Raw genomic sequence first — 27,288 nt, forward strand, 5'->3', positions numbered from 1 at the left:
TTTATATCTCATATTTCTGTAACCTCGATCTTTTTTCTCGATAGATACGATTCATTCTTAATCCACATCTCTCAGTTATCTTATCATTTTCCCATTCTCTAAAGTCGAGAGCGGATCAGGTTCACGTACGAAAATGTATGAAAACGGTCCTAATCCGTGAATATAAAATTAATTTTCTCTCTCTTCATTTAATAGATTCTATATCCATAAATCAAGAATGTACGAGAACATTCTCATACGATGTGTTCACTCTAAAACCTATCTTCAAAAACCTTCTTAAGTCATTAATTATTTTATTATTAATTAAATATCTACCCGAATTTGGTTATTATAAAATTTTAACCCATATAATGCAATTCTTTTGTCACCATTAACAGAAAACAAGATCAACCACAAGAAGAGGAAGAAGAAAGAGTCAAAGGGAGACAATGTTCAGAATTCCTTGCAAGTAACAAGCCACGTCGTTTTGCGGCGGTGGCATATTAAGTTATTAACCCTCCCCTTCCCCAGAAGAAAAAGAAAGACACGAAACGTTTCGTGGCTCTACCGTCGGCTCCATTCTGTTTAGCCATTGATGTACGTACCCTGTTTTGATGCATTCTGATAGGTGCATTTATTGTTTCTTTAATAACTCCAGAGCTTTATCAATTTCTCTGTTCTAATCCATGGAAGGAAATAAAGAATAGAGGCACATGTGAGTGGAATTTTATGTAATTTAATCTATTTAGGAACCACAATTGAACGATCTGTTAGTATAAATATATGGTATTACTACAACCTGAGTAGCCAAAACAAGCTCTGAGTGAGGGTAATTGGAAAAGAGAGAGATGGGCAACTCTGCTGAGACGAAAGGGAAGGTCATCACTTGCAAAGGTATGTGGCAACCATCGACTTTCCCTTCTTCTTCTTCTAATAAAAGAGACTAAAAGTTCTGGTTTGCACCTTGAAGCTGCTGTTGTTTGGGGTCCAGGACAACCAATTTCCATAGAAGAAGTACAAGTTCATCCTCCCCAGAAAATGGAGGTCAGAATGAAGGTCCTTTACACCTCGATTTGCCACACAGATCTCAGTGCTTGGAAAGGAGAGGTAAGAATGCAAAGGAAAAAAAAATCCCCCATTTCAGTATTACATTCAATTTCTTAATATTGAGAATAAAAATGCTGTTTTGATGAATTAATTCTTTGTTTTGATTATAATTGAAGAACGAGGCCCAAAAAGTGTATCCTCGAATTCTAGGCCATGAAGCTGCAGGGTAACCATCAAATATAGAAGCTTCTTCTTATGTTATCAATTTCTGAATGTGAGTGAAATTGGCTAGATATGTACATGGGCAGGATCGTTGAGAGCGTGGGAGAAGGAGTGTTGGACATGAGAGAAGGTGACAAAGTGGTTCCAATCTTCAATGGAGAATGCGGTGACTGTGCCTATTGTAAGTGTGAGAAAACTAACCTCTGCAGGAAGTTCAGGGTGAATCCAATGAAATCCGTCATGGTTAACGATGGGAAGACAAGGTTCTGGACGCGTGATGGTCAGAAGCCCATTTACCATTTCCTCAACACCTCCACCTTTGTGGAGTACACCGTGCTCGACTCGGCCTGTGTTGTCAAGATAGATGCCCAGGCTCCTCTAAGGAAGATGAGCTTGCTTAGTTGTGGCGTTTCTACAGGCATGTAATCTGCAACACAAGTAAACTTTTTTGTTGTATGGAAGATCCAAATTTTTCCAATTTTTCCACATCAGGGATATGAATGATAATATATATGAACATATGGATATGGGTCTGAGGAAATTTTTTCTAAAAATTCAAAATTTTGTTGGGTTCAAGGAATTGGAGCTGCTTGGAATACGGCAAACGTGCAAGAAGGATCAAGCGTCGCCATCTTTGGTTTGGGTGCTGTGGGACTTGCTGTAAGCATCAATAGACCTGAACATCTCTGTCTCTCTGTGTGTCTATTTGTGTTGCAGACAATGAGGAGAGTTAATTAGTCAAGTACTCCATGGGCGCAGGTAGCAGAAGGAGCACGGTTAAGAGGAGCTTCTCAAATTATAGGCATCGACATTAATCCAGACAAATTTATCAAAGGTGGAGTTTTCACAGTTCATAGATGCTTCATGAAGTTGTTAATTAGTGATTTTATGTACTAAACGATTGCTGTCACTGGATTGTTTGTAGGTAAAACAGTAGGGATTACCCATTTCATTAACCCAAATGATATCCAGAAGGAGAAAGATCACAAAGCTGTGCATGAGGCAAGTAAAGCACCCCACATCTTCCACAACTCTTTATCTTCTTCATTTTAGTAATGGTCACCTTTTTTTTGGGAGAGCTTGCGGATTAGTGGGAGTTGGGGGTTGTGGATGGGTCTCATGTGTGATGGCATGATGTATGGACTCATGGGTGATGATGCTCATGGATGGGGCAGTGGTTCCATTAAATATGAGACGTTGAACCTCCTCCCTGCATACCTGTCCGGTGCCTAAAGTAGGCCCACTACCCACCAAAGACATTTTGGCAGGAGACTCAGGACTCGACCAGGAATACAACTGCCGGCCCTACTTTCTGACTTGTGTTCATGGGTGTCAATTTCAAGATCACGCTGATTCGAAATTTTTTTTATTTGATTTTAGTTTTAAAAATTAAAATTTCATTCGGTTTGATTCGATTCAGTTTGGTTTGGTTTTAGTACTAATAAATTGTAATTCATTTAAACCAAACTAATAATGTACATTTCGATTTTTGATTTGGTGATTCTGGATCGAGTTTGGGTTTTAGGGTAGACCCAGACCCAATTTGCCCTCAGCTTTCTTTCTCCAAATCTTCAATATAGACACACATGTCACCAGGTTAGTGGAGAATTACACCTAATTGCACTTTCGGGAAATTGGAGGGGATCTTGATCTTGTTTCTTTCGAATTGCTGAGATTTTCTCTAATATTTAATTCCCACCTTGTAGAGACTTTTTTTTTTTTTTTTTTTGGTGAAGAATGTAGAAAGTCAAAATGAGATCAGTATTAGTTAATAGCAAAATGTCCACCACTCTATATGCATTGATATAAGGCAATCTTGATTAATTAATGTGTATCCGGCTCTGATTACATATTTAATTACGTGAGAGGGTGGCCTTGTGAGACAGGACCTTTATGAAAAAGAAAATTTAATAAAACCCATTACGTGCCTACCTCTAACATTAAATGTATTTTCTATTCATTATGGTATGATCTAACAGTCAACAGTCTTAACATGCATTTTTTTTTTTTTTTTTCATTTCTTGGATTCTATATTTCTAGCTAGCTCTGGGCCTCAACAAGCCAACAGCACTCTTTATTGTGTACTCTAAGAAACTTCTGGGTAGAACTTAGAAGTTACCTTAGCGGCCATATCAAAGTATGCTAACACACAATGGTGCTCATAGTTCAGTTTAACCGCAAAGTGGTTGTAGACTAAGGTGATATATTAGATCATAGAGAGAAGTATCTCTAAGCTGCTAGGGTTTCTTATATCCTCTTACAGAAACATTTTTTATTTTATTTTTAATAATTTAATTATTCTTTATGATGGGGTTTAAGATATCTTGGTTACTTTTAGAGCCAATGCCCTTGATCTGATTAATTATTTATTTTTAGAACAATGACTTATTAAATCCTTCTACAGTCACCTTCATTCCACACAACAGGACTGTCAGTGGCTTGGCGTATGAGGTGCCAATATACACCAAAAAATAATTGATTAACTTATCGTGATGTGTAAGTAGCCTTTGATGGCGAAGTAAACCCCATAAAAATTGAGTGATTGGACTAGGTCAAATTAGGGAGCCTCATAAATGTGCTATGCAGCGGCGGTTGCGTGGGTACTCATGTTTTCCAAATACCATGCTTGACTTCAACTTGAGAATAATTATACCAACAATGGTGGGGCGGCTGGCTCGTTTGAAAAAGACCAACACCTCACACTTAAGAAGCCATGTGTTCAACACTCTGTCCTGGCTTTTTTTTTTTTTTTTTTTTTTTTTTTTTTCATGTTTAAGAATGTAAGTTTAAGTTATTGATAAACTACTAATACTACCTTGGACCCCTGGTGGTGCAGATTATTCAAGAAATGACAAAAGGAGGTGTTGATTACAGCTTTGAGTGCTCAGGAAACTTGGAAGTTCTTCGGGAGGCCTTCTCGTCTACCCATGATGTGCGTTTATTTGTTTCTTTCTTTTTTAATTTATTTCTAGTTTATAATTTTGTGATGCTAGAAGAATGAGAAAAGGTCCTCTAAGTTGCCAAGGCAGACTACACTAGCACCCTTGTATCCATCTCTCGCCTCCTCACATGAAATCGTTACCCTTCTACATACGATACTTTTTTGTCACACCTCATTGGTGCACTCTCTTGCTTAGAGCCCTCCCTAAAAATATACACATGGGCAGAGAGGTGATGTGTATCTACTTAAGTCTTGTTGTAAGGCTCTAAGCAACATCTTTACCAAAAAAAAGGCTCTAAGCAACTTCTTAGCATTCCTATGTCACGAAGGAAAGAGGAACAAAACGTGATATGAAACTTCCATAGTTAAGAAGGGGAAAAAAAAATGGCATTCATCCATCACCTCGGTCAGTGAAAGAGATTGAAAGGTTTCCTCAATCCTCATACATTTGCATAAGGTGTATCACGGGAAGTTGCTTTCTTTGTGGTGTCACAACCCAATTCATGTCCAATAAAATATTAATATTTTATTTTCATTTTCCTGTGAGGTTAGCAAAACTCTAGATTTTTTTAACCCTATTCTCTCTCAGCTGATGTTTGTATTACTTAGACAAAACCTTGACTTCTTATAAATTATGGTAAGGTGGGGGAGATTTTTTTTTTTTTTGTAAACGGGGGGGGGTGGATATTGTCAATCAACGTGCCATTATAAATCTCTCCTTCTGTGTGTCAAAATGAGAAATAATTAAATAAAAATACCAAAAAAAAAAAATTTACAAGAAACATGAAAATCATTACCGTATTTGTATGTTAAATTTCAAAAAACATAATTCAATCAAATTAGTCTTTCGTTGTTCAAAGTTTTATTTTGTTGTTTAAGGAAATTTGTCTAGATTGAAACTTGACACATAAGATAGAAACCTTGAAGTCTATCTGTCTACAAAATTTTGATTCTATCAAATTTGACATTTTTTTTACAGGGATGGGGTTTGACAGTAATATTGGGTATACATCCATCGCCAAGGATGCTACCTCTTCATCCCATGGAACTATTCGATGGTAGGAGAATAGTGGGATCCGTCTTTGGAGACTTCAAAGGGAAGACCCACTTGCCTCATTTCGCCTTGGAATGCATGCATGGGGTAAGCACCTCATCATCATCAATCCTTTTCTTGCAACTCTTCTTTCCCCCTCTTATATATACATGTTAATCACCTTCCTCGTCTCTTCAATTCAGGTTGTGAATTTGGATGGATTTATCACTCACGAGCTTCCTTTTGATGAGATCAATGAAGCATTCCAATTGCTCGCCGAAGGGAAAGCTTTGAGATGCCTTCTCCATCTTTAAAAGTTATTTTTATATGGTTTCTAGTTCAGAAATTTTCGTATGCTTTCAGTAACAGTTGCTGTGATTAGTTTCATATATATATATATATATATATTACATTATCGAAAATAAATGCCAATATCATATGTTATTTCACCCTTAAATAGCGATATCAACCAATCGGATCAGGCTCTTCTATAACACGTGCTACAAGATAGCGCAGATCTAAGGGCTGAAAGCCCTAAGACAAGCAGCCCAAGGAGCTTCCAGCCCTTGGATCGTGCGACAAAGGACCCCGATCCCCAACCAATCACCAGTCCCAAAAAATTAAGATTATGAGTTCTTCCTATTGGGTTGTGACAACCTGTCTCACATATTCTGTCAGATTACTAAGCCCGTTGAGATATAGAGCCACCTCAACTCCACCAATGACCCAACCAGATATGAAGATTAGGCTCATGATGGACCATTTTATACGCATAAGGCTCAGCCTAGGTCCAACTCGGCCTATCTTCCCCAAGCGGGCCCTAACCTTTTTTATGGGGCATGTTAATTCAAAACTGAGCCCATATGTCCAATTGCCCATAGTTCACTCATCTAATTGCCCATATGTCCAATTGCCAATAGTACATTCATCTAATTGACTCAAATATTCTTAGGCCTAAAACCCATAACCAGCTTATTCAAAATTTCAAATTCCCCATCAAAATGGTTAAAAGAGCATGGATTAAGTTTTTCTTCACCCATAGAGAAGGAACTCCCATTTACAGTTCAAGGTATTGATATCGTATCAACTGATGTATCTCAATAACAAGGTTCAATTGACTAGCACATTTGAAGTTGTGATGCGATCTGATTTCGATCAAGCTACTTGGGCTCTCCTCTTACCTCGATCAACTCCAAGGACTTTTAATGTTCTTTGTAGGAACGTGATGCAAAGATTGAAAAAGATGAAGACACATGATAGTAACTCATAGACAAGGGGAAAATATAATCTTATCTCTATTGATATTCAATATACCAGAAATACAACCAGTTGTTCTCTGTTGATGTTGAACATACTAGAAACAAGATTTGTTGTCTCTGTTGATATTAAACATACTAGAATCGTGATCTGTACATCTGTTGATGTAAAACATATTAAAGGCGTGATCATTACACTATGAATTGAAGTACATTACTTGAAAGAAGTACATAACTTCAAAAGGAAAATGCTAGTTTAAAACATAAAAGATAAAAAAAGGAAAAGGAAAGAAAGATAAGACTTGATATTTGTGTTTGTTTGATGTGTTGTGTCCTCCTTTTTTCCACCATAGTCTCTTTTATAGTTTATTTGAAAGATCCTCCTCTTTTGGCAATTTTGTAACTACAGTAACCCATATTTAAAATGTCCTTAGTGGGGTAGTTAATTGGTTATAACAGCCTTAACCACTTAAGTCGGACTCGGTCAGCTAATCGAAAATTTGGACTTGGTCAGTTTACCATAAAAAGTCGAAATCAGTCAATTGACCGTAAAAGGTCACAATCAGTCAATTGACCGTAAAATGTCATGATCAGTCATCTGACCATATTCGATCAGTCTGCTCGATCCACGTAATGGTTATTCTGACTGATCGACTCTTTAGTACATGGTCGTCATTTTCTTGGTCAACTTGATTACCAATCAACTCCTCAACACAATCAATCAATAAATTGACGTTGATCTATTAACTGATTGTCTCGTAGGTCAGATTTGCTGAAATCGGGTACCAACAGGTAGCAATGTATCGGTCAATACTAAGGGCAAAATAGTTCAAAGAGTAGCTTTTGTTTTTTTTTTTTTTTTTCTTAATGAGGATAAAATTGTCAAAAGCTTATGTAAGGGTACATGACCATGGTGAAGGGTATCAAAACTGGAGAAGGTAAAATGATCAAAAATACCTAGATGATGATTTTTTTAAAGGACAAAATAATTTCTGGTCCAATATGGCCAATTCCATCAAGTTCCAATTCTTAGAGCCATGGTCCGACTAAAGGAAGCATGGCCTCATTAGTGGTGGAATCGAACTCCTCCAATTAGTGAGCCAACCAATGGCTGAGAGGATTTAGACACACATCCTAATACATGGACGTGCATCCCTAGGTCAGCTTAGCCATCGAATGATTAATTAGGCAGCCCAATAATTAGAGAGGATCCTTTTATCGGGAGGAGATATATATATATATATATATATAAGCCCAAGAAGAATTTAACTCATGACCTCTTAATTGTGAGGTGTTGATTTTGAATCTTGTGAGAAGTACCAACTGAGCTAAGACATGCTAAAAATAGACATTGAGACTTCAAGATTCGATCTGACCATAATAAGAAATACGGAAAAGAAAATTTGAAAAGATGGAAGGAAGGAGGAGAGAAACATCCCAGCTACTCAGTCCTCGCTTGCTGTTAGTTGATATGGAAAGATTGCAGCACAGTTGACAATTTTGTTTGGGACAGAAATGGTGAAGTAATTCCGTTCAGCGTTCAGACAGGACTGGCAATGTTACTACGCCTTATGACTCATCATCACATGGAGGCCACACAACTACACCAAGTGATAAATCATCTATCCGTGTGTGTGTGTGAGAGAGAGAGAGAGACTTTGGGAGATTATGGTTTCGGGGGAAAAGTTTTTATCCATGGTTTTAGAGCAAGATATCGAAATGGGTATTCGTCATCTTAGAATTATTTTGGTATCAGAATAGACTGTCTGTGTCAGATACAAATACCTCTGCTTTGTATTATTAATCGATTTTTTTTTTTAACCGTTAATTCATATGCTTCAATCGATATGATATCGGCTAGGTATTGGGATCAGACACTTGCTAAACTGACATAGATTGCCCATATTGGGTGATATGATTATAATATTTAGAACCATGGGTGTACCTAGGGGTGTCAATCGGTCGATCCGGCTCGATTTCGGTCTGGGTTGAGTCGGTTTCGGTGTAGAAAAGTTGAAACCAAAACCGAACCAATAAGAAAATTCTGGTTTTGGTTTGGTTTCGGTTTCTGTGCGGTTTGATTTCGGTTTGTCTTTGGTTTCTTAAATCGATGTGTAACCGGTTGGTTTTGGTTTTTGGTCTAGTTTGGATTCGACTTTCCATACAAATGTTTACAAAATACTTTCCATACAAATGTTTACAAAACTATGCAAATTTTGATTTTTTTAATGAATTTTGGAGTGTTTCGGTTTCTTACCGGTCTGATTTCGGTTTCGGTCCGGGTTTTGAGTCGGTTTCGGTTTGGTTTCGGGTTCATCCGATTTCCGGTGCGGTTCGATTTGGTTTTGGGGTTGCAATACTCCAAACCGAACAAACCCAATAAGGCTTCGGTTTGGTTCGGTCCGTGTTGTTATCAGTTCAATCCGACCGATTTTATCGGTTCGGTTTAAGAATTGACACCCCTAGGTGTACCCTACTTTTCTTCATAAATATTATTAAATTTAGGAAAAGAGTCCTTTGTCTAAGAGCTTGACCCCTTCATTTCGTTGTTTCATAGGGGTGGGCAATCATCCCCCTTCCCCAATGTGTCTGACATACCCATGGATTTAAGGGATGGTATCAGTATTGGTAGATTGGATCAGATCAAGTGGCTATCAGTTGATTTTGCTCCTTTTTTTTTTTTTTAAGTACTAATTTTTTTACTATTTTACCGCTGAAATGACATGGATAACCGATCCCAATCGGTCAGGGATCAAGGATTGGTCTCAGTCGATACCAATTCGATATGGATGATATGAGACCAATACTTGAAACCATGGGCGTAACCCCAAACTCCCAACAAAAAAAAAAACATTTTCCCTTAAATTTAGTTGTTCTTTTTTATTAAAAAATGAAAGAATTGGACTCTCTAACCAAGTGGCATGGAGGAGCACACCAGTGAGACGTAACGAAACTGTTTCCTAAATTGGGGCAAATGAGGTCAGTTTCAAGTGAAGAAAAGGGGTTGAAATCGTCTGTAATTCCGATCTCGTACAATTCCATAAAATACCATCTTCAGTGACACGTGTATTGATACCAATGCAATGGTCTAGATCTGATATAACTAATAAAACCTCAAATCAGTGAAGAGTCATTTAAATCAGATCTGAACCATTGCATTGGTATCAATACACGTGTCACCCCCTGAAGGTGATATTTCATGAAATTGTATGAGATCGAATTACAGACGGTTTTTTTCTAAAGAAAAGAGATATAGGCACATAGATGCTTAATGTACCCTGTCCAACGACTTAGAGAACTTTTTCTCTCGACTCTAGCACACCCTTGCGTTGCACAATATGTATCACGGACTAGATAGGTGACACATCTCTCTCTCTCTCTCTCTCTCTGCACTTTGAGTTTGCACCACTCCTCAGAAGATGTTAAAATTTAACATGTCACTAGATGATCGTTACGATGCAAGTTGAACTATATATACTCCCCCTGTTCCTGCATAACTGTCCCGCCAGTTTTTGGCTGTTCCAAGATATTAGTCAAGAATTTAATGCCTGAATTTTAGTTGTTTTCCAATTTTGCCAAATCATCACACTGGCTCGGACTTGGGATTAGGATTGAAAATTGAGGAATGGGAAGTTTGAGTTTTAATAGAAATTTGTAAAAATGAGTATTTTTGTTTCTTGCAAAATGTGTATCTAGAAATGAATTTTAGTCCCATTCGACTATTAATTTTTTAGCCAAATATACATAAGAGGGTAACTAACACCACATGCATTTGGAGACCTTGTAGCCATATGTAGTCATGTATGTTCGTTACCAAAAGAGCAGTCCTCTATCTTAATCTAATCATGCTTGGCGCTTTTTTTTTTCCAGGTGAGTGGGGCCCAAGTTGTTAAACTTGACTACCATGAATTAGGGGTACAAGTTTGGCCCTGACGGCCAGAAGCTGCCCTTGGTCTGCCCTAATCCCAAACAAGTATCGACCCAAAAATTTTGGCCTTGAGGGCCGACTCGACCCTGAGATTTCTGACCCTGAATCACGGTCAGGGCGGATAAGGGTTGATGTCCTTGGCCTGCCCAGCCTTCCTTGAACCCAACCCTGGTTTTTTACCCTAATGTTGACCCTGGTTGTGACCCTGACATTAACTTTGAATTTAACGGAATTTTATATATTGTTTGACATTGAGTCATTGATACCTCAATACTCCGAATATATCTTCTCACCGATCTCTCTTGTTTTTTTTTTACCCAAAAAAGAAAAAAAAACCTTTCTTGCTTGTTTTACCAAGAAATTTGTAATTTTGTATTTTTTATCTCCATATTATGAATATTTTTTTATTTTTAAGTTATTTCATATATTGCAAGGTCAGGGTCAAGGTCATCTCGGCCCGACCCTGAAAAATCAGGGCCAATCAAGGTGGATAAGGGTTGGGCTGAACCCTAAAGGATAGGGTCAGGGTTGAAGTTTTGCAGCTCTGAGTCAGGGTCAGGGAGGGTTTGGGCCAGTTAAAGTGACTTAGAGTTGGGCTAGGGTTTTAAGAAACTTAGCCCAACTCGGCCTTGTTGCACCCCTACCATGAATCAACTGTGAGAGATTGTAGTTGGCACCCTTCCTACCCAATGCTTGTTAGCTCTTCTTGGGATGGGGTCATAGCCAAATGGGAATTTCCCTGAGGAGGGGAAGCACCAGCTCCTGTGGTACATGGGAGAAACCGGAGGAGATACATGTTCTGAAGTCTCAGAATAGCTTATGGTGTTACAACTAGTAGTTGTTCATGGTATATTGTTTGCAAGTGTTTATTATTTGAATTGGTGTTTCAAGTTATTTTAGTAACCAGAAGAATAAATAGCTATAATATATGGCTGTAATGCCTTCAATATAGAAAGTTGCAGCTTCGTCACCCAAAAACATTCCTTGTAAAGAATTGTTGAATATTATTGTGGTATATTAAGACATGGTCACCTCTTTCTTCTTATTTCTTCCTCATTCGATTCACCTCTTTCTTTTTTCTGTTTATGTGGAAGTATATGATAAAGCTCTGCATTGTCTATCTACATTGTTTTTTGTTTGCCTGTGCTTGTGACATGTTTGTATGATTGTTCCTTAAATAGCACGGGAGGACGAATTGATCTCCTTCATTCACAGGACAGGACAGGACAGGACAGGACAGGACATTTTCTTTGTTACTATTTTTCTATCTACCTTCCTATTAGCCGATTCTCTTTCAGTTTTCTGTTCCTTATTTTGTAAGAGTGGTTTTTATTATTTAAGGTTTGCTATACTATGGGCATAGGGTGGTTTTATGGCGGCTCAAAGAACCCTTGGCCTAGTTTCAGTAAATTATAAATTGTAAAAAATGAACACAAGAATATCGAAGAAGGCAAATGAGGTGAGATTACTAGGTATTCTTTTATCATTGATCTCCCACATCAGGGTTTTGGGTATCAAAAGTCCAAGCTCCTAAAGACAGAGAAGGGAGGTATTAAAAAATATATATATAAAAAATAAAAAATCTAATCTAAGATCTTGTGGCATTAGGTAGAGGCCCAAAAACCTAAACAAATCAATGTAAGACTTTCAACACTACCTTATGTATAAGCGGATTAAGATATCATTGTACATAGAAAGATGATATGAAGGAATGAACCAAAGAACCGTGGACTCTGATATCATATTGGAAACTCCAACCTAAAACCCAAAAGCATTGAACGAAGACAGTTTCTCCAATATATACATGTCTCAACAATTGTAAAAGAATTATTATCGTGGAGAGAGAGGATGTTAAAGTGAGAAACCCAACTATAAAACCCAAATCAATTAGAACTGATTTCCTATTGGTCTGGTGTCAGGGCTATTGTGAAATTGGATGAAGATCAGACCAAGTAAAAATTGATCCAAATTCGACAACTAGATTGAAATTTATACAATCTCGAAAATCATAAAAAAAATTACATATATGATAAACCGAAATCAAATAGGACTGAGCCAGATATCAAATTAATAAAAACTTGATAAGAGAAAATCAGAACCAAAACCAACTGAAACCAAACCCAATAAAATTGGTTCATATTAATTAAAATCAGACCGAATCAACCATTTGACATCTCATAAAGAGAGGTTGAAAGAATAAAAAAAAAAAATATATATATATATATATATGAAATGAAAAAAATTTAGATGGTGAGGGCAAGTGAGCAAGAGGAAATAGTGGGGAGGTATGGGATTGCCATGTGAAGGCTCTGACTGTGCCTGCGTGGTTTGCAGCCTTCATGTGGATAGTACGACGGAATCCACATTTTTCAATGTATGGTTTTCTTGGGCATTCCAAACCACTGGATCAATCCGGCTCGCTCGCTAAGGTTCGGCTTGAGCTTTCAAGTCCAAGCCACATTCTTTCCCTCCTTCTTTTGACCTAGGAATCCTTATGTGTGGTGGGGACCGGGGACCGGGGACCGGGGACCGGGGACCCTTCCCTCCGTACCTTCTCAAACGGTATAGACCTCAGAGGCTCAGACCTTTTCCCTGCCAGGTACCTACTTAGGAATTGTTTTAGCCCTTTTACATTAACCAATTGGTAAGATGGGTGAACCCACATCAAACTTATTTTTAGGGGAAAAAGAATTTAGTCTGGAAGCGTGTCATGTGTCAATCTTATTCGTTTGACTATGAAAAGGCACATCTACCCCTGTTTTAAGAGAGAAGAGAGAGACAAGAGAGTAGGATCCGACTCCTCTCCAATGACTACCCTGTCTAATGATCATCTAAAGGTTGGGAGGAGTTGGATACTCATATCAACACCTCGGGATGCATGTCCAACTCATCCCAATCCTTTAATGAGTAGTTGGAGGGTCATTGGTGTTAAAGAGGATTTTTTTCTTTTTTCCTGAGAGCACTAATGTAGACTGATTGCACTCTCAAATAGAGAACCATCTCTCTATTTTTTTTATTTGGGAAAAAACAGCTTGAATATAAAAGGGCTGAAATGGCTGCCTCGCGATCATGAAAGGCAGAAATCCTACCCTACCATTATAAAATGCAAAAATCCTAGCCCTATTGATGCTCATGTGCACCCTCCCATTGGCCCGCATGTTGGCACAGGGGTCACATTGCCTTTTAGGGAACCCTCTCCCTTTTTCTATAATTTTTTAGAGAAAAGATTCTCTAAACTACCATGCAGGATATGATAGCACATCTATGTTTACCTCTCTCCTCTTCACATGAAATAACCTCGTTGTGCTCCTATGTACAATACAATTTCATCGCACCTCGTTGATGTAAATTATTGGGCTTTGCCTATGGGCCTTGGCCTTTTACCAGGTAGGTGGGTTGGGAAGGATCTAGGAATGGTTATTGGGCCTAGTGGGGATAGTTGGAAAAAGAAAAAAAAAATTACCCTAACCCTTCCTGTTTAATACTAAACAATATAAAATTCTTATCCCTACCCCACCTGTTTAGGCTAAAATGTTTACCTTTACCCTCCAGTGAGAGGTCGATGAAACAGCTATGATGGGTTTCACTTGCAACCCTACTTGGACTATAACCATCTTATCTAAATCCTTACTTTTGGTAAAAGAACATATTGACTCTCAGAGTCAAAGTGTTGTACCATACCTGCCACTCCTTAATATATTGTTGCAAGCCTGATTAAACATGCATGTGGCTTCCTTTGTTTTACAAAGGTAACTAATGCAGAGAGACAGTACCTTAGGTTTTTAAATTTGATACTTAGGAAATAAAATATTGTGTTAGACTAGCTTCCTATTTTTGTTTCCATTGTAACATTTATTTAAATCTTCTAAGGATTTCTAATAATCCAATCAATTCTGCAACAATACTCTCTCAAATTTCAGACCATAACCCTAAAGGTGGCCATATCATAACCGACCTATAGGTGTGGTGGGTCGGCAGATACTCTCTTTAAGCCGCCCCCTTGTCATCTTTAATCACTCAATCAACTTTAGAGTCACAACACTCAATTAAATAGCAAGAGTCCTCTCTAGATAAGGATCCCAGGGTCCTCCTAACATTGCTTTATTTTATGCTACCCTCTAAATTATGAGCTGCCAGCCAATCATAGGTTTCACCCTTCACTATATATATGGACATTAATTAATTAATTGAATATTTTGTAATTATTACTGGTCAGACCGGTTCAACTGGTCAGACCTCCGATTTGTTCAAATATGATTGTTAACTATAATGTAGGTTGGACCATTTCTCAATAATTTGGAAATAATTCGTTCTTTATAGCTCTTATTGACCTAATTCTTTTTTTTTTTTTTTTGGGACCTGAGAATTTTACAACTTCAAATATTTATTTATAAAGAGAGATATACATAAGGAAAACGTTTTCCTAAACTCATGGAATATGATTCATCCATCATCCTAAAATTCACAAATCAAGCCCCAAGTTCATCGTAAGCTCAAAAAAATTTGATCTCTTACGAATATGTGAAGGACCCATTTTCTCTTAACCCACTGAGTAGAGAGATAAAATGTACACGTCAAAGGGTATTTTGGACCTTCAATAATATAGAACAAGAGTTAATCAAATCAATCCTCACCATAAATGATAATCTCTTTACCTACATAAATCCATAGGGAAACCTAGATGAAATTTGCAAAACACTAATGTGTGTAGATGAATTTGCCCGAGGGAAGGAAAACCAACCATGGGTGATGGGGAAGACTTTGAAAAGTCTCCCAACCACGAGTCCACTACACCTCCATTGAAGATAACTATAATTTAGAAGGTAATTAAGAAAATCTTAAGAGAAGACAGCGCCGCGAAGTAGCCGCCACTAGAGCCGACAAAGGGAGGTGGTGAAAAAACGATGGAGCCGAGGGTAGAAGGTGGAGAGAGAAAAAGAGAGACAGAGATAGAGATAGAGAGAGAGAGAGCTGATCGGTCAGCTCTCTCTCTCTCTAGATGGTCCAAGGCCCGTTGTGTGGTAGCGACAGTCATGATTCAGTTTCAGGGTTTTAATTATCGGATGGAGTTGATTGGCCAACCTCAACCCTTTCCATTCCCTAATTGAGCAATGGAGGCGCCGGTTAATACGCTATTTGTTCTTTCAAATTTTAACCACTCTTTCTCTCTCTATCATTCTTTTCTTTCTCTCTCCTCACTTAAATCAATTAATATGGGGATTTACTGAAATTTAATAGTAATTATATCTTACATTTTCTCACCCTCTTCCTTCTTTTTTCTTATGGAAAAGGAAAGGTCTTAATTTTTTTCCTCAGATGTCACATAGGAAGAGAAGGATAGTTTTGGAGGCCGAGCCAAGTACAGGAAACACCCCCTTGGCCCTTGGCCCTTGGCCCCTTTGGCATTTGCTTTTGTTTTCTCTTCCACGCACCATCCTCCTCTACCCTCTCGCCTGCACTTTTTCGGTTACAAGAATAGCTGCAGCTGCAGGTTCTCTGATAAGGAGAGAGAAAGAGAGAGCTGTGTCTCTGGGTCAAGGTATCTTCTTAGACCTCTCACAAATGCCATAACATGCCTTTAAAAACAACATATACTTACAACTACACTATAATAATGAATCTGACATTACGACAACATATATTATTACAAGACAGAGAGATAGAGAGAGAGAGTTAGAGAGAGAAAAGGTTGAATACAGCGAAGCAGATATAAGAAGAAGCAGACCCAACATAAGTGTAAAAGTATTGATCAAAGAGAAAGGGAAGACTAGAAAAAAAATGTTTTTTTATAAATATATTTATATCAGTATTAATTTCTCATTGGTGTGTTGGTACTATTGTTGTGGCCTGTGGGCACCCACTGAAATTTTTTGTCCTTTTTTCCCCCTTTTTCTATCCTCCCCTCCTTTTGTTTATAAATTTCTCGCTTCTCTGTGGCTAAAATCCTTTCTTTTTGAGTTCTTCCTTTCCACCCTCACTAGTAATGATTTTCTCGTTACGGGCATCGTTGTTGAGGAATCTGAGGAGGTGTGGCAGTGAAAAGGTATGGTGGTGGCAATAGTAGAAGAACAACGACAAGAAGAAGAAGAGCAAGAGTTGATGCGAGATCCTCTTGGTTTAATTGAACATTTGTACATCCATTTGTGATCAAGACAGCTCTTTTTGATCTTTCTCTCCGTTTGGGTTCTGGGTTTTGAAGGTGGTGGTGCTGGTGTCTGTAATCTGTTTGGTTTTTGTTCTCTATTGATTAATTTGCTTTGTATTTTGGTTTCTACCTTCTTCATGTCTCATCAAAGACAACTCCATATGGTGGGAGGAAACAATGCTGGGCAATTTGGAGATACAACGTATACCAAGATCTTTGTGGGAGGTTTGGCTTGGGAGACTCAGAGAGAAACGATGAAGCATTACTTTGAGCAGTTTGGGGAGATCCAAGAAGCAGTGGTGATCACCGATAAGAACACAGGAAGATCAAAGGGATACGGCTTCGTAAGCTTAACTCTCTCATTCAGATTTCCTTCTTTTGTTTATCTTTCTGTTTTGGAGAGGGCTAAAGGCTTATTCTTTATTGATTTCTGTCAGGTCACGTTTAAGGATCCAGATGCCGCAATGCGAGCTTGTCTGGATCCATCTCCTATCATCGATGGAAGGAGGGCTAACTGCAACCTCGCATCACTTGGTGCCCTTCGCAATCGACCACCCACTCCTCAATATGGTTTGTATAGATTCCTTCTCTGTTTTCTTCTTTTTTTTCTCTAACTTGGTGAAATTGCAGATACCCATCTCCTTAATCTTCATATCTGGATCAGAAGTTCCTCTAAGTCGCACTAAATAAAGTTCCATAATAAACCATATACCAAACTGCATTACGGATATGGAACAAGAGTACCATTCAAGCTACTATTTTTTTTTCTTCCTTTTCGATTCAGATTTTTTTTTTTTTTCGCTTGTTTTGCTTGGGTCTTTGGGTTGGGGGCGTGGGGGCCCGAGGGAGAGAAACTGAGGGAGTTGGGTTTGGGAATTTTGTCATTAAGATCTTCCAAATGTTTGAATAATGAAGCATTCATCTCTTAATTTCTTTCTTGTCTGCACATCCAAAACTGTCTATGGAATATGGTAGAGGTAGACCCACCTCCCATCTCCGTCCTCTACGCGTCAACCTCAACGTGCTAACTGCTAACAACTCCTAATCTATTGTGTTCATTTGATACTAAATCAATCACAGTAAAGCTGTCAAGCATATTTAATGATAAGTTACTCCTTTTTAATTTCTGTGCCTTTTTCTCTTTCTTTTTTTCTTTTTTTCTTTTTTTTTTTATTTTTAATATTTACTTAAAAAATATAGCAGGTAATGCGAGGTTCAGACCTGCTGCACCCGGATCGGCCGCTGCACCCGCTCATCATGGCTCTTCTTCCACGTATATCCATCAACCCACCGCTCAATACACATTTCCTTATTCTGCTTATGGGTAGGTAGATCTTCGACCACACATGTGGATTATGATCTATCTCCAACCTTCCTGTTTTTTCTTTTCTTTCTTTCTACATTTTTTTTAGGTGATTTGATTTCTGGGTTCCATAATCCTTTACTTCTTCATCTTCAGGTATTCTGGATATTCGCAAGAAACTATGTATCCCATGGTTAGTAATCTTCCTCTCCCATTCCATGAAAACCCATGAAGCTAATTTCATAAATAAATCTAAAGAGCCACCAATTAGTGATTTCACTTCCAAGTCTGCAACTGCAATGCTGAATAGAAATTGGTGTATGGATGTGCAGAACTATTACAGTGTGTATGGAGGACAACAGTTTTCTCCTTATTACACCACTACAGCGTCCGCAGCTCCTGGGGTTATCCATAATTTCTATCCATTCTACGCCCAATACGTACAGAGCAACCAAGCGCAGGGTTTTGGGCCTCATCAGTATCATCATCCCCAGATGCTACAGTACCCATATGTTCCTCAACACTTGGGTGGTTCGCCGGGGATCCTATCGCTCCCTACTACTCCAATTGCCTCTGCAACCACTACCACTGGTCTGATGACATCTCATTCCCAATAAAACCTCTAAAAATTCTTTCTTTAATCAATTCCAGAAATTCTCATTTGGCAAACAAACACTACTAACTGTGGGTGGCACATTTGCTATGGAATTGCAACAGGTGTGACGACAACAGGGACGACGGGTGTGACTGGAACGGAGTCTAGTACATCGCAAGCACGAGTTGCAGAGACCAATATCGAACAGAATTCATCAGCTTAATTTCTAAGAGGGAGAAATGTTGCTTCATTCAGTTTCATCACTAACTCAGTTCATACTTGATAGACAGGGAAAGGGTACAAGAATGACGACAGGAGATGGAAACAAGTATTGAGAAAAGAATTCTTCAGTAGACCATGATACCCAATTGGGTACCAATTCCGGGCAAACTGATCAGATACAGATACACAGCTCGCTCTGCTAACAATTCAAGCATCCATTTCTGTTCGTTTCGAGCTCAATAGCATGGTTCATTACTTTACTGTCATCATCAACGACATCATAATTGTTTGGGTTTTAGGAGAATAGGGTGGGAGTCCTTTAGTTGTTAGCAAGAAAAATCATATTTTGTTTCTGTAATTAACATGAGGTCGAGAAGAAATATTGGGTTTTCGAATTCGACCTCTGATACTGATTCTTGAATCGGTATGTCGCGGAATGCGGATAGGCTTCCGTTGACAAACACCTTAGATTATGTTAGGATCACTAACTGGTCCTGGAGGTTGGTTTTATGTCTCCTGACCTCATTACCAGCATTTGTTAGTCAAGAAGAAGGTGAGCTTGGCTAGCTTATCCACCAAATTTGTAATTCTTTTTTTTTTTTTTTTTTTCCTTCATCATCATCATCATTCATGAGAAAATATTTAAAAATGTAGGGTTGGTTAGGCAAGGCATGTGCTGTCTTTGTCTCTCTTTCTTTCTCTTCTATCTGTTCTCCCTTCCACACACCCCACCCCCGACCTCTTTGATCTATCCCTTTCCATCTTTTTTACTCATCTTCTTTCAGATTATAACCTTTTTAGAGTATATGTCTGGAATCCGATGGATCTAAACTTTTCTTTGGGGGATGGGATTTGATTTTTTCCGTTTCAAAGTAGAGCATGCAGATCAGAATCATTTGCTTCTGATTCTTGGATTTAGAAGCGAGTGTGTGGATAGATATCTTCCCCAAAAGAAAATGGTGGACAAGAAGAATCCTAGGAAAAGGTCTGATAGGATCATTGGCTAGAGAGAGGTGTTTGACTAGAAACTATGTGCGCAAACAGGATGCAGAATTCCCTAAGCTCCCGTCTAGAGACTAAGACACATATGACAGGGGATGGTGATTTTAAGACCGTTTAATATATATGGGTTTAAGATACATTTTCAGAATAGATTCTGGGTCTAGAACACATAAAATTTGATTTATTTCTACTTCTTTATTCTTGATCCAAAATTTATTCCAAAAAATATTGCATACCAAACAAATTTTAAATAATGATATAAGGACAAGATCATCCTTGAGGAAAGATGAAGGCTGTGCTTGATATGTATCATAATGCATTATGGAGCGACCAAAATGCTATCCCAGATACAAATACCTGGTCTGGATTCCTAGAATGGAATCATGAACAAAGCCTCATTCCAAAACATGCCAAGAAGTCCATAAAATCTGTTCTGATATAGTGATCTATTACTCTGGCTTCAGGAGACCTTGAGGACAGGTGTTCCGCCATCTGGATTGTGGAAGGCTGATGTCGGTAAAGAAAATCCCGAATTACTAGTGTCTTGTAAAATCCCACTTCCAATAGGTGGTGGGTAAAGAAAAACTAAAATCTTTTTGTGGGTCCTAGATCTACTAGTGGATCCATTCATAGGGAACACCAATTATAGTGGGGTCCTCTCACTATGATGTGATATACCATGGTGAATTAGTGTAGGGCCTTGTTTCCGATACAGGAGAAAAAAAACGATTCATGCATTTTCGGGTCAATGAGTAGTAGGTCAAGCTTGGACGAATCAGCCATGGTAGCTGGATTCGACTCTTCTCCAGAGTGTCCATCGTTCAAGCAAATCTATAATTAATGGACGAGTGTCATGTTTCTATGCAAAGATCGAATACTTTGAAAAGAAACACAAACGAATGAGACACTGATAGAAACACAAAAAACGAGGTATCAAACATTGTTAGATCCTGGCATGGACATGTGATGGTCGTTCAAGTAACTATGAGCAAAACTTGGGCGATGAACACTCAAGAGAGGAGCCGGAGGCATAGTGGGTGGCTTTTTATTATTTCTTTTCTCTTATACTGCACCCTAAAAAATGGTACTAGGAATGTGTATTCCATCCCTAGGGAAAACTATACGGTTACGTGAAAATAAGTTTTGCTTTACCAAAATGTTTTAGGTAAGATTTTCATGACTTGTTGGGTCATGCCTCTTTCCTCTTTGTCTTGTTTATCTATCTATCCATCTATTCATATAATATATATTTATTTTGTAAAGATCCATGTATTACTTTTATAGTTGTTGGGTAATTTGATTACAAGAAAGATTGGCTGGATGATTTGATATACCAAAACCCATTTTAAGGTGATCTGGTAGTTCTTTTTTCCCTTTTTTTTCTTAAAGTTAAAACTCAGCAAATTCAATGTTTTCAAGTATGTATCATATCGTCCCTAGCAAATAACTGAAGATCAGATCCACCAAATAAGACAAAAGCACAGAGGACCCCGGCCAAACACAAAAGCACAGAGGACCCAGGCCAAATAACACCGATAACATTAGACAACTTGTCTTTGAACAACTTGTCTTTAAAGTGTTCAATCTTCAAGTTAGAAACATCAGGAGTAATTCGTTTTAGGGGCATCCCCTACAGTTCACCTTCATCTGCAGCTAAGCTCTTTCAAAGCCTCGAAGTTCCACCCAATGGTACATGTTAAATAAACAATCCAGAGCCCCCTACAAATGAAAAGGAATAAAAAGGACACCAGGGTAGGATGCAATAATCTAAACTATAAAAATTACATTGCCCAACCAGAGTGTATTGGTGTGTCTAGCAATGATATTCATCTGGGGTCATGTGTTGATTAAATGCATGGGTGGCCGAGGAGCGCGCGGTCGAACTGGTGTCTTTGATGGACTTACCCTGCATCCAAATAATTTAATCAACTTAAGGCCACCAACGCCACCACTGCCAACTCCCTCCCCAAAAAAAATAAAAATAAAAATAAGACACCTGACCACCGAAAGTTGACACCACCAGGTGTTTATAACTACCGAGATACAGAAATCCATGAAACGTACCTTATTGGCAAGGATCCCAAAACCACACCACTACAGTTAAGTGCAGCAATTGCGCTTTCTGCCTGTGAAAAGGAAATGAAAACAGTGACTAATCTCAAACACAGAGGAAGAAAAACAGAAGGTTTCTGCACACCCCACGCATAGAACAGACCATTATGATACTTTTCATTCATGCGCATAGGAAGAAATGAAACAAACAGAACACCCACAAAACCAACAAGAGGAGGAGGAAACCATGTGATATTTTCATGATAGGTCATTCTACATCGAAAAGCCTAAGTTAGGTTCACCTGTACTTCTGCCCTGTGGCAAACGATTTCCTGAAACTTGCAATGAGCTTGGGTTGACAGGGACAAGAACAAACATGAGATCTCAGAATCAATTAGGTTGCACTGTGGCAGATACGGGAGACAGTGCAGGATGAGCTTCCTTCACTGCCTGAAAGGAGATTAACAAAACCCAAATACTAAAGGATTATTTCCTTTATAGTCATGTATACAAATATGATTGATGCTTCTACAGGAAGTTTGATTATAAATTATTTTCCAAATAGTGCATGATGAGAAAAATAAAAATGTTATATCAGATAAGCTCAGTGACCTTCAACCTATATGTTGGCTTATATGCCACATATTTAATGCATACATCATACCAGTAGTGTCACAAGATATAAACAACAATGGCCATGAAAAAAAAAAAAAATGTAGTTCAGGGTTCTAGAACTGAATCTAGAAACAAATTAAGGCTCAAACTACACTTTCAGACCAGGATTCGATTTGGGAGATTTCAAATATCTAACAAGATACAAATCAGAATACTCTAGATTTCTGGTCAGGTCAGGTCCGCTATGAAGGATGGCAATATCTAACAAATACAAACCTAGGTTGCTGAAATTTCAAGCTAAAGTCCAAGAAATTGAAATATTCGACAGAAGAGGAACATCAGATCAAAGTTTCGGGTTTAGGATTACTCTAATAGATCACAGAAGTTCATTTTTGCAGATCAGAATAATATCCAGCTATTATTGATGAAGCAATAGAATATTAGTGGAAAGATATCACCTGGTTACAGTAGGACCAGAACTAAGATGAAGTAGAGAAGTTGGTCAGATCTGGAAGTCACCAGCCCACACCTTCATAATTTCATTCCAAAGAATCCACTAAATTCATTGAGGGGTACAACCCTATTTATAAAGACTAACAGACCATCTTTTGGAACGTAAACATATTAAATAGCTATCCCTTCAAGTTACTAAGAAAAAGCAACTTAAAAGTCAACAAATACTTTCCATAGGAGACTCCCAAGTCTACTACAACTAGGAAACATAAAAGACACACTATTCACGTATATAACAACAGACCACACTATACAGGCTTATATTAAGGTCCATTAATACAAATAACCCCTAAACAAGTAACCTAGGCCAATAGAACCAACTCACAGATCTTCCTAGGCCCAATCAGGAAAGTTTACTACATCATAAAAGTAAGCTCATGTATAGCAATCCACGCTTATTGAAAGGAATGTGACTGTCATAAAACTCTTGTAACAGTATACCCAAAATTTAAGACCTAAATCAAATCTCACCCTTGTCGTAACACCCCATAACCACTAGGAAGAGTTCTGAGATCACAGGCTAAAAACTAGAGTCATGCATACATTTTTTTAGTAAAAAAATCAGAAGCATTACATAATGTCTCCGCCAATATAAAAAAGACCAAGTTGGTCCTTCCAATGTTCCAGTCACATCACAAGACCCATTTTGAAGGTTGTTCAGTTACCGCTCTAGCCAAACCAATATATAACAAACATGTTTGAGAAAGTTCTGGAATGATATAAAGAGTTTCACTTTCTAAGTTCTACTAAAGATTCCAAATTCTTGTACCTTCTTAAACAAACAAAGGTATGAAAATATCAGTAGGTAAACTCGAGTGAAAAGAACAGAATTTAATAAGCAGATTGCATAAACTAAATATATTAAGAAAAAAAATGATAAAATATGTCAAACACAAATAAAAAGGACACCAAAAAGAAATTGTAGCACAGAAAAACAATATCAGTCAATGTGAAGACTATTGCTTTTTAAGACACTAGAGTCGGCAATGTGGCTGTTGTTCAGCAACAAAACTTTGGAACTAAAGCCAACAGATATGGTAGTTTTTGGGATGCCAGATGACACAAAGATATAAATAAGAGAGCTTTGACCTAGACTTCACAAATAAAAAAAAAAAAAGAACTTTAACCCAGACAATAGCTAATTAAAGCAGAAACGGAAAAAAAACTTTGTTCGAAACAGCGAGTTTAAGACAGCTTAAAATTAAATGGGACGGAAAAAAAATGTTCAAATATTTCGAGAAAAAAAAAAACGGACGGTACGCATTTTAAACATTTAGATTTTTCAAGTACAGGACCAAAAAAAAAACAGCAATATACACATAAATTGAGGAATTATTACCTAAGGAATTATTGCATGGGATGGGTGTGGGACCACTTATACACACAAAACAGATGACTGGTCTGAGTTTTGTTTTCTGATAGAAAGAAATGAAAATAAAAAATAAATAAAGAAAGGGGGAAAAAATAAACGAAGAAAGAGAGAAACATACTCTTCATACTCAACTCACCTCACCCTTATCCCAACTCAATGGTGTCGGCAAACAAACACTTCATACATGCCCTTTATCTTTTTTTCTTCTTTAATTTAATTACATTTTTCTCATAGAAGAAAGTGGGAGAGAAGGGACGAAGGGTGTATAGCACAACAGCTAGGGTCTTCCATGACCTTCAAGTCTTTTTTGCAGACTGCAGGCAGTGGCTTGGGCAGAGAGAGAACTGAGGAGGGGCGGGCAGCTGTTCAGCACCCATTTTTCGTGGAGTGTTGGTGCCAGGCTGCCACCTTTGGGTAACTGTGCAACAACTCACTTTTTTAAGTAGCAAAAATACAGTTAAAAAATTCCATTTTTTCCATTGAAAAAGAAACACACAAACGTGTAAGATGTCAAGGCCAAACAAAAGAGTATTTCTGCATTCGGGAGAATGCGTTTTAAACACCAAAAAAAGGGTCCGCCATTTAAACGCTTAACTAATTATGGAGAGGACTGAGAAGCCAAAGGAGAAAATCATATGGCTAATCAGCTTGAAGAAGACGTGCAAATGAATATCTCTATAGCATGAACAAGGCTGAAGAACCTATGATTGATTTTGCCCTGCCAAATTCAATTTCTTGACCCAAAACTTACAAATCTTTCTGATCATCTTCGGCATTCAGTGTTGGAAAGATTCTTCTCTGAATTACAGCATGGGAGCTGGCTGCTAGGGAATAAAACCTTTTGTGTAACTATAAGTCATTGACAGCCAAGGTGTATTGCTGCAAGACATCATCAGCAATGTTTCTAACATTTAACCTTTCAAAAAAATCAGCTTATTGTAAACAGGAGGAGCTTGATGTTTTGTTGGATGGTCCCATAGATAATATTATAGTTTAAATAAAGATGTAATTTTCATTTTATCATTTGAAAAGGTCCCCTCCTTAGGGTGGTGGTAGAGTTATTTACTAGGCCGGAAACTTGGAATCTTATCCAGAGAGGTCAAAGTATTTACAGGTTATCTGGTCCACTCCCTGTTACTTGAGTTTTTAATATTCTTGGTGAGTTCTTCCAAAAGCATTGGTAATCAACATTGTTTCCATAATTCATGAACAAAAGCTTAATTGTCGCCTGCATTCTTGATCTGCCATTACTTTCTCTCGAATCTTGAACAGTTTTAAACACATTTAATGACGGAGATATGATGGCCTACCCAGCACTAGGACTAGTAATCCCCCCCTGGATGAATTTTACTCTTCAATCTGTTCTTGGAATCTCATCATGGTTCTTGAAATTTCCAGCACCTCTTGGTGATGAAAAAGGTATTTTCTTGTTGGATAATTTCTTCATTAGATAAAAAAATTCAATTCCTCTCTTGTTGAGGGTTCCTTGATACTCAATGCTAGGAATGAATGAACCAGATGTATGTCCCATCCTAGTGAATTGACCATAAGGTCCATGATACTCCAACCAGGTACTCTCTCCAATAAATGATGGGGCACGCCATTGCCCACTCTTTCTACTCTCACTGCGAGGATGACTATCCCCTCCACTCAAACTCATTCCGCCAATAGAAGTAGATAGACTATCAACGTCCATACAATCTCGCTGCGCATCTCCACCAAATTGGCAACGAGGCCCTCTAGTGTAGCCTGAACTCCTTCCCCCACCTGACTGACATGCACCGTGATCAGTATCTTGTGTCACATACTCAAACTGCTCCAACTCTGGCTTGGCCTGTTCATACTGCTCTCGACTCCTTCAAATCTATCACCACCCCCATCACCATCACCATCTCCATCTCCATCTCCATCACTATCACCATCACCATCACCATCACCATCACCATCACCACTCTCATCACTACCCAGTGCACAATGTTATGTTGATGTCTGTGTCTGAGTCTGAGTGTGGGTACGACCACCCGAGGAAGTGGACCAATCATCATCTTCATCTGAATCATCCCTACCAAGTGTAGGCTCAAATGGTTGGGGGGTCTATGAATGTATCCTTCCCTCTGTAGCCATATAATCATCAATGACTGCCATCTCTTACACTACATATGGGTCCGGCCTACCTCCAAGCTGATCCAGTCAATTTGGAAAACATCACCCAGCTCGATCTGGCCCTTATCATTCTCCATGCCCATGCATATGTGTTGCATCCTCAGTCTCATATTGTAGTGCACATACACTAAGTCAGTGAGACGTTCTGAAACTAACTGATTCCACCTTTTGGAGTGGATGAGTGAAAATGCACTCCAATTTCTCTCACAACCAGATGTAGAACATGTCTGTGAGAGTACTTTAACGGCGATCTTCCGTAATTCTGGTGCCAAACCCCCATACAACACCCACCATTCAGCCAATGGTGAGTAACATATATATAATTGAGTTCCATCAAAGCTATATTTACCATAAAAAGATACAATTTATGTTGATGGAAAATGCATTTTTAAATCAGAAAAAAAAAATGTTTATGGAAAAAAAAAATTTCGACTCCATGAAGTCATAGATCGGCTTCTAGTGTCTAACTATAAAAAATCTAGCGCTATCCAACATGTATTTATGTTACTATTTAAAAAAAAAATGGTTTTAGGGAAAGTAGTTTACCTTTCCAAAGCTTAAAATATGTAGATCTTCAAGTTGGAGTGATCTTCAAGGCAATAGGTGTGATGATATGGCCAATTCGAGGGCAATAGAGTGAATTTGTGTTCAAATGCAAGGAGCCAAAATTTCACCGAAACAGACAAGTTGGGGTTGAAATTTCGACTCCCCCAAACGAAATGAGGTATTTATAGTCCTAAGGTGGTGTCATTTCGGTATCTTGCTGAAACAATACCGAAATTTCGGCCGAGATACCGAAATATCGACCAAGATATGGTCCTTTTAGTAATTCGTAGGCTATCTCGTCTCGGAAAAAAAAAAAAAACATGAAACAACCAAGATCTCGGCGAGATTTTGAAC

General features: G+C 38.2%; 3 protein-coding genes across 8 annotated transcripts in view; 2 read left to right on the top strand and 1 right to left on the bottom strand.

Moving 5' to 3' along the window:
- The first annotated feature begins 533 nt into the window (after window positions 1-533).
- On the top strand, window positions 534-5,679 carry LOC122065188 (alcohol dehydrogenase-like 4). The gene is made up of 10 exons (XM_042629002.1): window positions 534-873; window positions 950-1,086; window positions 1,203-1,252; window positions 1,335-1,666; window positions 1,826-1,908; window positions 2,008-2,083; window positions 2,174-2,250; window positions 4,085-4,180; window positions 5,169-5,330; window positions 5,426-5,679. Exons 1-10 carry the CDS (start codon window positions 828-830, stop codon window positions 5,534-5,536), a joined length of 1,170 nt encoding a protein of 389 aa, XP_042484936.1. The 5' UTR covers window positions 534-827; the 3' UTR covers window positions 5,537-5,679.
- Window positions 5,680-16,323: 10,644 nt separating this feature from the next.
- On the top strand, window positions 16,324-19,339 carry LOC122065185 (RNA-binding protein 24-like). Of its 4 annotated transcripts, none has more exons than XM_042628998.1 (6): window positions 16,324-16,895; window positions 16,989-17,121; window positions 17,752-17,824; window positions 18,011-18,047; window positions 18,187-18,445; window positions 18,572-19,339. In XM_042628998.1, the coding sequence occupies exons 1-6, from the start codon at window positions 16,689-16,691 to the stop codon at window positions 18,670-18,672; spliced, it is 810 nt and encodes a 269-aa protein (XP_042484932.1). In that variant the 5' UTR covers window positions 16,324-16,688; the 3' UTR covers window positions 18,673-19,339. The 4 variants fall into 4 exon arrangements, with proteins under 4 accessions (XP_042484932.1, XP_042484930.1, XP_042484933.1 ...); XM_042628996.1 differs by having other exon boundaries at window positions 16,326-16,895; window positions 17,752-17,875; XM_042628999.1 differs by having other exon boundaries at window positions 16,326-16,895; window positions 17,755-17,824.
- Window positions 19,340-21,141: 1,802 nt separating this feature from the next.
- Window positions 21,142-27,288, bottom strand: part of LOC122065184 (polyadenylate-binding protein-interacting protein 12-like) — a 39,903-nt gene continuing 33,756 nt past the window's right edge. For 2 of the 3 annotated variants that reach the window (XM_042628994.1, XM_042628993.1), the window contains exons 10-11: window positions 21,738-21,799; window positions 21,142-21,579 (exon numbers count right to left, since the gene is read on the bottom strand). In XM_042628994.1, coding sequence (XP_042484928.1) covers window positions 21,510-21,579; window positions 21,738-21,799 — 132 coding nt within the window. In that variant the 3' untranslated portion in view covers window positions 21,142-21,509. The remainder of the gene's footprint in view (window positions 21,580-21,737; window positions 21,800-27,288) is intronic. The other variant, XM_042628995.1, reaches the window with a different exon arrangement.

Source organism: Macadamia integrifolia, unplaced genomic scaffold, assembly GCF_013358625.1.
Source record: "Macadamia integrifolia cultivar HAES 741 unplaced genomic scaffold, SCU_Mint_v3 scaffold1915, whole genome shotgun sequence".
Taxonomy (NCBI): Eukaryota; Viridiplantae; Streptophyta; class Magnoliopsida; order Proteales; family Proteaceae; genus Macadamia; species Macadamia integrifolia.